Source organism: Nicotiana sylvestris, chromosome 6 (assembly GCF_000393655.2).
Source record: "Nicotiana sylvestris chromosome 6, ASM39365v2, whole genome shotgun sequence".
NCBI lineage: Eukaryota > Viridiplantae > Streptophyta > Magnoliopsida > Solanales > Solanaceae > Nicotiana > Nicotiana sylvestris.
This window is the reverse complement of record NC_091062.1, coordinates 12,456,520-12,468,103: the sequence shown is the minus strand read 5'-3', so window position 1 is coordinate 12,468,103 and position 11,584 is coordinate 12,456,520. Positions and strand designations below refer to the sequence as shown.

The window sequence follows — 11,584 nt, the reverse complement described above, 5'->3', positions numbered from 1 at the left end:
AGATTTTTCTTGTTCATTATTTTCTTGCTTTGGTTGTTTTACATTTTTCTTCTAGTTTGAGTTGGAATTTTGTAGTCCATTATTATCTTATGCTGGTTTTTTTGACATTAAGGATTGTATCTGAAATACATTGTCTCAGAGCATTTGTTTAATATTACTATTTTTCATATACATGCTTTAAACAGAACTTCTAGTCTGATAGATATGGTTATCAACAAAAGAAGGCACATAGTTCTATGGTATAAGGCAGCCCGGTGCATAAAGCATCCCGCCTTTACACAGGGTTTCGAGAAGAGCCGCATCCAAAGAGGTGTGATGTAGATTTAGTTCTATGATATAAGGGCAGCCCGGTGCACAAAGCATCCCGCCTTTACACAGGGTTCCGAGAAGAGCCGCATCCAAAGAGGTGTGATGTAGATTTAGTTATATGATATAAGGGCAGCCCGGTGCACAAAACATCCCGCCTTTACACAGGGTTCCGAGAAGATCCGCATCCAAAGGGGTGTGATGTAGATTTAGTTCTATGATATAAGGGTAGCTCGGTGTACAAAACAAGGGTCCGGGAAAGGGCCCGTAACCCTTGGGTGATATGAGACTTATTTCTATGGTGTGACAACAATAATCAGCACTTCTTGCTCTGATAGAAATGGTTGTCAACAAAAGAAAGGGTACTTATTTCTATGGTATAATAACAATAATCATCCCTGCTTTTGTCTCTGAAGGATGTGGATGTAACTGAATTTGAAAAGTATAACTAGTAAATTTTTTGAAAAGGGAAAAAGGGTTAAATTTGCCTATGCACAATAAAAAATTGAGCAATTTTGTGCTCTGATAAACTTGTGGTCTAATATTACTTTGTCATCAGCAAAAATTTCATTTTTACAGGTTGACCCCTAACAAAAGTTCCAACCTGAGTCTAATTTTAGATCATAGGTCAAACATTGGGTGATAAATTTGGACCTTTTTACAAAGAATTTGGACAAATGGAGTACACCAATTTTGAATGGACCAAAAATATAGTGTAAGGCAAAATTAAGCCTTTTTCGGATAGTTTGGAGCGAATTTGGACCTCTTTCAAATAGGAATTTTCAAAAGCAAACATAAAAACCAAAAATCCACCTAAAGATTGGTTTAAACAAATTATGATGCACGTACAAAATATAACTAGATTAATAACTAGACGTATCGAAGATATGACGAAAATAATAACTAACCTACTATGACAGGTTAAAATTCATAAATAAATTACGTTATATATAACTTATTTATGTGGTAATTATAGTGAATAAAATTATTTACTCATTAATTACTAATGAAAAGATTATTTTACATTATTTAATCGAAAAATATTTTTGTTTTGTTTTTAAATAGTTTCCCAATTACTATTCATATTCGTATTCCATTTAAATACTCCCTCCGTTCACTTTACTTGGCACGTTTTGACTTTTCATGCCCCTTAAGAAATAATAAATGAAGTGTATAATTTACCATGATACCCATTTTAATTTATGCATATTTTATTGGATTTGAGATAATAATTTGAAATGAGTAATAAATATTATGTGCTAAATAAAAGTGAACGGAGGGAGAGTACCCTTAATAACCAATCAAACTTTTCATTAATTATTATGTGCTAAAATATTTTTTCTGGTGTGGGGAACCAAACGCAGGGTAAACGCGGGTATTTGTTCTGGAATTCCCATAAGAAACTTCCAACATTACAACAGATTGTCGTCACGTTCTTCTCGAAACTTACCTTTATGGCTCCACACGCCTCTCCCTACGTATATTCCTTAACAATACATACATATAACGAAAAACAGTTCATTTACATCTAAAGTTAAAAACCCGCCTTTTTTTAGCACACGCTTATCTCCATATAATATACTATATACATATAAACTTCCCTTGACTATTATTCATCTTCTTTCTACACTATCCTTTTCAATTTCTAGTCAAATTCGTTGTTTCTGTGGAAAGTTCCATCAATTTTCTGGTGATTTGTAGAAGTAATAAAGCGAGATCGATGACGATCACGGAGTCGCCGGAGAGTCTTACGTCGTCGAGCGACGATAACAGCAACCTTCGAAGGCGACGTAGCGGTGGTGCTAAAGCTGTGGAGGATGTGACGGAGTCGGATTCCAGCTCCGCGATGGAAGCTTCTAGTAGCTCGGATGACGTAACAGGTGACGTCGGAGATGGCAAGTTCAGTGATGGAAATGAAATTCAGGAGGAGAAGGTTGAGAATGAGGAGCAGAGGAAAGCAACTGAAACGACGCCGTTGAAATATGTTTATAGAGCGTCGGCGCCGGCTCATCGGCGAATCAAGGAAAGTCCTCTCAGCTCCGCTGCCATTTTCAAACAAGTATGCTCTTTTTTCTTACTGTTTTGACTTAATTTTCTCTAATAATAGGCTTATTTGTTTTTTGGTTGAACTCAACTAATGGAAGAGTGTTAAAAGGTAAATAGGATAAAGTCAAAGTTCGTAGGATTTAAGTTGTATACATTGACCTTGTACACTATCAATAACAATAACAGATTACTTACCGTTTATTCTAGGTTAATAATTAATGGAGTACTATTAAATAAGGTTACCTGCAATTACGTTTAAAGTATCTGCACTATCAATGCATAGAACTTAAACTCAAGTTAGAATGGAATGTAAGTTTTGAATGTGAGGTACCTTTTGATCATTTTGTTCATTGCACCACTCGCTAATCAAGAAGTCAAATTTTTTTTAGCAATGCTATTGGCTGTTGATTGGCAATTTGACCTGCAGAAAAGGATGGTTCTTCTGTTCAGTAGACCTTTTTTGTTGTCTTTTTAGCCTCTAGCACCAAAAATCTTAAGAATACCTTCCCATTAAATAAAGCATGAGAGTTAGGTTCAAGTAAATATCTGAGTACCATAATGCTGAGTAATCAGGTGAGGTATGTGTATTATGGTATTATGAAACGCAGTTTGGTGTATGACCGAAGCCAGCTTGTTCAGAAGAAAGCTTCTGCAAGGATGAAATTTTCTGCTAGAAATGATAAACTCAATGGGCAATAATTTTGTTTTGTCTTACACTTGCTTCAAGCAATAACTATCTCCATTATTAGTTGGAAACTTATGCTGGTATCCAGCAGGTTGCTAATACTGGGAGCTGCAACTACGTTGATGTGCTCAATTCGATCTCAAAACCAAGGCCTCTATGAAATCTCATAAAGTGGCTATTGTTACCCTCATCAGAGAACAAAGAAATTTTGTTAATAGGGTTATGGCCCTTCATGATGGAGGAACATGTCATTTACAATGAAGCCCGGTTTCTAAGATTTGGGGACAAGATATCTGGAATAGATGCTGAGTTGATCTAACACTTGGTACTAGCAGTTGAATTTATAAAATTATATGCCTGTTGTACTGTGCTTAATTATTGGATGGAAAAACAGTGCGTGACTCCGCAAGAATAGAGTTGGAACATACTGATTTTTATTCATTACCGACGTTCACTAATTGTTCATAGACTAACCAAGACAGTGGAAGTTAACAACCTTTGGTGTACACAATCTCAAATATGTATTATTTGTTGTTGCATTTCAGGTGTCTTACGAGTGATATCTACCATAGTTAGTCTGAATTCCCCATAATTAAGTGGTTGTAGAGCTCTTTTTCTAATTTAGTTCGTGCATCTTGTTGTAGAGTCATGCAGGCCTACTCAATCTCTGTGTAGTGGTGCTTATTGCCGTAAACAGCAGGCTGATTATCGAAAATTTGATGAAGGTACATTTTGTTTCTCTAATGTCAGTCCTCTGTTCCATTTGTCTAGAGAGTGGAAACCTTCCCGAGTATGATGCATATTTATCGACTTCAAAAGTTCCTCTTAGGGGTGGCAATGGGGCTGACCAAACAAAGTGAAAAAGTTGAGAATTGTGATGTCTTTATAAAAACAATAAAAGGAAATCATAGGGTATGTTCTCCAAGACCCCTATGTGTTGAGTTGTCATTGCAGATTGATGAATATGTATTTGAGTTAACGGCTAGTGAGGAACCCACACCATGATTTCAGTATGCTATGTTCATGTAAGTCTTAGGAGAATTTCCACCATTAAATCTATCGGGAAAATTGAAAAGACTAAGGTTTTAAAATCCAAATAGATACCAGGAAAATCTGGAAAGAGAAGCGGGGAAAATGCGTTTTGAAGAATCTGATGGAATGAGAACCTTGCCAATTGCGATTAGAATCATAAATTTTTGGGATGTTATAAAACTTGAAAAATGTCAGAAAAATTGGTGGGGAGGGGGAGAGGAACAAGATGAGATGGCACATTATCATAGGGAAAAGCACAGTGGGGCCGAGACGTGGCAGTTGAAGCCTCATCCCATCTAAACCCGCCCAACCTGCCCTGTTGCTGTCTCTAATCCCTGTAACTTTTTAGTAGCAATTGGGCTATGAGATATGACTATATTTCAGAGGGTTCTAGTTTTCATTTTGCACATAACAGACTCTTGACTACTATTGCAGTATGGCTTGTTAATTGGCTCTGGCTTCTGGTTTAGTTCAACATCATTAAGAGATTGGCCACTTCTGCTGTGTTGGTAGTATTCTTAATCCCTTTTTTAATCTGGTTTTTATGCTGTCATTGTTGAAGATAAAATATTAAAGTTGTTGGTGTGCTTGCAGTCTTAGTCTCCCCATTTTCCCTCTTGCTGCTTTTCTTGTCGAGAAGCTGGCACAGAAGAAGTATATGACTGAACGTGTAAGTCAGAGTAACCTCTTGTTTTACCTTCATCTTATGGTAATCCTTCCATATCAAGGAAAAGAGTCTGCTCAGACATGGATGAGTCACAGTCTTCAAGAAGATTTACACCGGAATAATTCTGGCTCTTGTGACTTGTCCTTCCTGATGTTGTCAATCTTTGAACTCATGTTACTTTTTCTTGTTTTTTGACTTTAAGTTTAGCAAGTAAATTTTCTAACTGATCTCGCAGGTAGTTGTCACTCTTCACATAATTATCACAACAGCTGCCATTTTGTATCCAGTTATGGTCATACTCAGGTTTGTCCTTATTCTGTGGTCATGAAACTTTGATAAACACATCCTCTTAAGAAGCTGCTCAGTCGGCCTTCACTGGCGGGGTCTCTGTGTGTGTGTTATACAATTGAGACATTGTTATGATAGAATTTGGTGAATGTTAAAAAATGCGCTATTATCTGGGTTTTAGAAGTTGTTGCTTATGAATTGATTTTAATTTCTAAGTTGGATTTCCGGTTAAGAGGTCGTCTTTAAACATTAAGCGGTTGCATGTATGGATTGTTAAGGAAACATTATAGATGAATTAGGTTGGAAAATTAGAAAGTTAGTAAAAGAATCATTGATCTGAATTAGAAATTTGTTGCATGGACAAGGGGACAAGTGAGTCATTGCTAATTCAGAGATTTAAAATGATTTTTGAACTTAAAATGACATTGTTTTTACTTCAAATATATCAACAAATATCAACAAATTGCAGCTTTTTAATTCTTTGATCCATGTAAAGATTGTTTATATAGAATTATCATTTCCGTGTTACATAAACATATTTTTATTTTTATTTTCATTGCGCTTTTCTTCACTATAGCTAGTGGTTGCCTAAAGTCCGACAGACACATGGTGCTTTTCTACGCTTTTTGCCTTTGATTACACTGGGTCAGATAGTGGCCTGTTGAAACTCAGTTGAAATTTAAACTGTGAGGAGAGAATCTTCAACAATGTTTCCATACTCTATTTTGATGATAATATACATTGAAAAACTAATGAGTCAAAAGTATTTTAAATTTCACAGGTGTGATTCTGCTTTCCTAGCGGGTGTCACATTGATGCTGTTTGCTTGCGTTGTGTGGATGAAACTGGTTTCTTATGCACATACAAGTTATGATATGAGACGGCTTGCGGAATCTGTGGATAAGGTATGACTAGTTTATTCTTTGTTGTGGATCCAAAAAATCTGATTCATTCCCCGTGGAAATGTTCAAGACAAACCAACTTTTCTATTTAAACGATGGTACTCTTGCTGGTATTCTGCTCATCTGAGGGATGTCGCAACTATGAAGTCTGTCGTTTCAAGTTTTTAAATGATTTCAGGGTGAAAATTCAGATATCAACTACTCTTACGATGTTAGTTTCAAGAGTTTGGCTTACTTCATGGTTGCCCCAACTTTGTGCTATCAGGTAGGATCAGTTAATCCTTCTGAAGTTGTTGTCACTGATTTCATCCCTGTCAGAGTGTTTACTACAAGTGCATTACTGATCAGTGTCTTGTGTTTCTCTAGATTCACCAAGATTTCATTTAGCTAACTCTGTCGAGCAGTTTAGTTCGAAGTTTGAAAAAGTCCTTTGTGTTCTTTTTTCCGCCGAGTCTGCATGGATTTAAAGAGATTGTAGGTCTTTGATGCTAGTAACTTTCATGTGATTTTATTGCCAAGTATGTGGTTTTTTATTCCAGAATCGTCTCTGTGCTATTAGGGAGACTATGCTTAAAACCCTTTTTTTCTCTTCAAGTTTTGTGCTGAAGCATGTCCTGGCCCTGAAGTATTCATATGCATGTTAAATGATGAAGCAATTGGATGTGTCTAAATTATGCTAAAAAGATCAAATTGGAGCATCAAATATTGCTATGGTCCATGGACAGATTTTTTCAGCCACGCGCATATATTCTTACGGAGATATAATTAGAATACCGATCTGCTTATGTCCACAAATACTTGTTTTTCGAACTTTAAAATAGTTGAATGTGGTCTCCGCAAATGCAATGGGGCTACAATTAGGGAATACTAGAATTGAGGCCCCTCTGGTCTTTTTCCCGTGGATTAGGTCCCATCCCTTTCACAGTAGTAGGAAATCATTATCATCACTAATCTGACAAAATTTTGAACTTTTTGTTAACTTTCTCTTACTGTTTGTTTCATCAATTCATTAGTTTTTGGATATGTTTATTTTGTTATCTGAAGCTTAGCTATCCTCGCACTGCATGCATTCGGAAGGGGTGGCTGACACGCCAACTCATCAAGCTGGTAATTTTTACAGGATTTATGGGATTCATCATTGAACAGGTAACTTCTCTTTAGCTTGACAATTCAATGCCACCCTTCTCTCCGGGCAAAGTAAACTATATTAAACTTTGCATCTTAATGCAGTATATTAACCCAATTGTGCAAAACTCACAACATCCATTGAAAGGAGACCTTTTATACGCCATCGAGAGGGTATTGAGGCTTTCACTTCCAAATTTATATGTCTGGCTCTGCATGTTCTACTGCCTCTTTCATCTTTGGTATGCCTCTAAATTTGATTTATAAATTTAGTTTGCTTTTGAATTTATTTATAGATTATTGTCTTTCTTGCCATATTTTTTAATGTCCAATCTTATTTGCAAGATATTTATAATGTATAGTAAAAGTGTTAGGAACATTCTTGCTGTGTATTTGTCATCACGCTTTCCTGTATTTCATTTCAGATATGTTTTTCTAAACTGTTCCGTGTCACTTTTTAACCATTTAAAGCGCAAATCACATTATCCATCTTAAAAAAAAAAAAAAAAAAACAGATCACATTATACTTGAACTGGATTGTCTAAATGTTGTGAGTGCTGACTAGAGGGGATGAAATATTGAACGATCGAAGGTGCAAAATGGGATGGGAGGTGCTTAATGAGCCTGAATGGTTTTAATCCAGCAATGTTTTTCCCCTCCTTTATATCTATCCAAAGACCAACACATAGGTAGCTGCCTGTTAAATGCCGGAGCTGAAACTTGAATGGGTATACTGAAAGACTAGATAAAATTCCTATGAAAGAAGAGTGTGCATTTAAGTTCTGAAACCGAATGCTAACTATTAAGATATTGATTCATATTAGAACTCGTACCGCAATCGGGTTTTGGAATTATGTTTTCTTCGTCAAAGGCCAAAGTCTGCGCCTGATGTTTGCATTGATGGTGTATTTTTATGTTAGTTATGTAATTGCTTTTATGAGATTCGATGTTATTATTTCATGCTCTATAATGAAATAAAAGAAATTTGTCCATCCAGCCCAGTTCATGATATCTCCATGGTGAATTTGTAAAGTTTATGTTTATCAAGAACGAATCTGTGAAAGTCCATAAAGACTTCATTGGGGTTAGAGTTTATCTGTTTTCTGCACTCCTAGTAATGGATCTCTTGTTAAATAATGAGAAGCTTCACATTTCAGGATAAAACGCTAGAACTTATTCTGTTACATCTGAATAATTACTAAAATAAATATATGGATTATGTGTTCTAGCACTGCAACAGAATGAGTTCTATTTACATAATACATTTCTTTGTAGGCTAAATATACTTGCAGAACTTCTGCGATTTGGGGATCGTGAGTTCTACAAAGATTGGTGGAATGCAAAAACTATTGATGAGGTAGATTAAAATATCACACTGCCTCGTTCTTTTTGCTTCTGCATCCCAACAATTCAGATCTTGCTAGGGTTCTCATTTGTTTCTTTTTTTGTGGTTGTACCACTGTGGCTGCTGTTATCAGTATTGGAGACTCTGGAATATGGTATGTAATTCTACCTTCTTTTTATGTTATTGCCTGATATTTATGCATGCAAAAAATGTGTTTGTCTTAGTTACCTGGAAGTGGAACTTTCAGAAGACTATTGATGTTTCAGTCTTGTGATAAATGGCGTTACGAATCCTATTTTGGACTGCTCAGTTTTGCTTTGGGGTAAATTTTGCATTAACACAAACTGATGTTATAGTGTCTAGCTTGATTTTGGACATATGCGAACCTATTATAAGAGAAATCTTCCCTGTTTCGGGTTGTCTGGCTAGCTCTTGAGAAGACTTGAAATGTCTGACATTCAATGAGTCTCTGAAGCATGAAAGTGGCAATCCGGCAAAATCTCTCAGATAAGAGAAACCACCCTGGGGGGTTGTGTTATGCACTTATTTGGCCACCGAGTATATTGGCAAATGACTGTTCCATATACGGCTATGCACACATGTGGGCAACGAGCACATTGAGAAATGACTACTCATTGCATCCTGTAGGTAGTAGCCTACTTGCTTGTGTGCATCTGTCTCCAGAGGCGGGGGGAGAAAATGGTCTTGCTTGCCTGAGAGTGGTTTTTTCAGTGAATATGATGCTTGCGAAATATTTGCTTTTTCAGCTGTCCGATCCTTTTCTTCACCTCTACTTTTTCCTGATAAAATGCGACTCCTTATAAGCCTCGGGCAAATGGGAACCTATCAAAGTGTTTCATATCTTGTGTTCTTTTTGTTAATATGAACGGAAATATCAGGTTACCAACCACAATCGTTTTTCAGCATTAGAGAAAGTTAAATAAGCGGTATTGCCATCTGTTACTGCAAAAGGTCTAGATATTGAAGTGTAGTAAGGAAAATGGTCTTGATTTTGTCAATTGAACAGTTGATTCAAGTCTAGATTTTCTCTATGATTTTCTAAACAAATGTAAACAGTTTTCAAAAGTGAACTTTAAGATTATATTTAATGCTGAAAGGTAAACCGAAAACTTAAAAAGCACAAGATCAAATGGGACAGAAAGATTGTTCAAATCTCCAGGTAAGTAAACAACCTACACGTGTACTTTTTGGACACAATATTATTATGTCTAGATGCTGCTCCTTTTCTTCGTAGATGCAATTCTTATCCAGGATAAACTGGTAAAGAGGGATAAATTGTCTTTATGCGCACTTGTTTCTATTTGGTTTAGTCTTTCATGATTGTCAAACATTTTTTTGACAATAGTAACCCAAGTATTGGTGACAACTGCAGCCTGTACATAAGTGGATGGTTCGTCACATTTATTTCCCATGCTTAAGGAATGGCATACCTAAGGTACTTTCGGATAATTCTCTTGTTCTAGATTCTAATTTGTTGTTGAATTATCTTCCGTCTGCTTAATTTTTAATCTTTTGTGTGCTATTAGTTTCCTAATATATACTCGACGTGAAAGGTGTCGCGTTAATCATCACTTATTTGATCTTCTACTTACACCTCTCTTTTCACAAAACATAAATAATCATAGCACTTTAACCTTGCATACTAGACGGATTTTTGAATTACCGAGTTTCGAGTTTATAAATGGTAAAAACCCGTAGACTTATTTGAGATTAGACCTTCATATTTTTCATGTCATTGGTTTTAATTTGTCGGATAGTTTTTTGGTAAGTGTAAGGCTGCTACCCTTGTGGTTTGGCCCTTCCCGGACCTCGCGCATAGCGGGAGCTTAGTACACCGGGCTGCCTTTTTTTTGGTAAGTGTATGTCTGGTGTAAAGCATCAGTTTGCTGCTTCGTATGATTTTTCCACTTTCTACTTTGACAGAAGTTTGGTTCTTACAATTTGTATGCTATACTTTATTTCTTGATCTATTGTGTTAACTTAATTGCCAGTGAATTCTTGATGCAGGGGGTTGCGATGTTGATTTCTTTCTTTGTATCTGCTGTTTTCCACGAGGTACTTCCATCTTTTATTTTTAGACCAGAAGCAAATAGTACAGCTTATGACAACTCAAAATGACTGGCTTTGAATGACATGTGATGCTGTTATCTTCAGCTGTGTATTGCTGTTCCTTGTCGACTATTCAAGTTTTGGGCTTTCCTTGGAATCATGTTTCAGGTAATGGTGTTTAACATGCGCTCATTGGTGTATGTGTGTATATATTGGTATAACAAGGGAGCTCTAGTCATAAAATTAGTAAATACTTGATTGAAAGACTTGTATCTTCATTGATCTGCATGAGTACTGACATATAGTGGTGTTTTCTCTGATCAGATTCCGTTGGTCATACTCACGAACTTCTTGCAAAACAAGTTCAAGAACTCAAATGTATGTCTTTCCACACAGTTACTCATGAGCTTAAGATAATTTATTCTCTTGTTACTGGTAACTTTATGTAGAGAAGCCAATTAAAGAAGTACGATATACATAATGCGGGAACTGTTTCAGGTGGGCAACATGACATTCTGGTGCTTTTTCTGCATTCTTGGTCAACCAATGTGTGTGCTTCTCTATTATCATGATGTGATGAACAGAAAAGGTACTGCAAGTTAAGCTTCATCAGAATATTATGTTGGACGAGTGAGTGTTGCAGCTTTGAACTGTCAAGTGCTAAGCTAGTCCGATGGAAGGAACATTGGCCAACAACTGCACCAATTGCTATTGCCACGAGTAAGTTCCTGACTAGGAATTCTTCTTGTTGTTCTTATCAGCTGAAATGGACTCGCATAACGTGAATATTCTTTGTTATAATGTAACACTAGGGACTTGAGCAGAATTGCTGCTCTGTGCCATATTTTTCTGTTACCACTATACAAATGTATATTATTCTTGTTTAATGTAAGTAAACCATGAATTCATGATGGGATGGAGTCTTTGAAATTTCTCTATTTCTTATGTCACATTCATAATGGTCAGTATATAGTTAACACATTCACTTATTGTCATACATGTTTATTATTTGCGTACTTGTTACTGCTACTACTTCTAAGTTCTATCCATCATAAATTGATGAATATGCTGAACATATGAAGGCTTGTAAAACGACAGAGGAAAAAAGAACATGACTG

General features: G+C 36.2%; 1 protein-coding gene across 1 annotated transcript; it reads left to right on the top strand.

Moving 5' to 3' along the window:
• The first annotated feature begins 1,822 nt into the window (after positions 1–1,822).
• On the top strand, positions 1,823–11,377 carry LOC104228678 (diacylglycerol O-acyltransferase 1-like). The gene is made up of 16 exons (XM_009781190.2): positions 1,823–2,365; positions 3,682–3,762; positions 4,505–4,578; positions 4,664–4,739; positions 4,972–5,039; positions 5,806–5,929; positions 6,105–6,191; positions 6,971–7,072; positions 7,157–7,293; positions 8,327–8,408; positions 8,530–8,550; positions 9,790–9,852; positions 10,425–10,472; positions 10,572–10,634; positions 10,791–10,844; positions 10,965–11,377. The coding sequence occupies exons 1-16, from the start codon at positions 2,027–2,029 to the stop codon at positions 11,067–11,069; spliced, it is 1,524 nt and encodes a 507-aa protein (XP_009779492.1). The 5' UTR covers positions 1,823–2,026; the 3' UTR covers positions 11,070–11,377.
• Positions 11,378–11,584: the final 207 nt, after the last annotated feature.

Bases quoted from the DNA above. Each gene is read 5' to 3' on its own strand.
- LOC104228678 (XM_009781190.2), top strand. From the start codon at position 2,027: ATGACGATCACGGAGTCGCCGGAGAGTCTTACGTCGTCGAGCGACGAT. The intron at 4,740-4,971 runs GTAAGTCAGAGT...CTGATCTCGCAG, and splicing joins AGAAGTATATGACTGAACGT to GTAGTTGTCACTCTTCACAT. The intron at 10,473-10,571 runs GTACTTCCATCT...TGTTATCTTCAG, and splicing joins TATCTGCTGTTTTCCACGAG to CTGTGTATTGCTGTTCCTTG.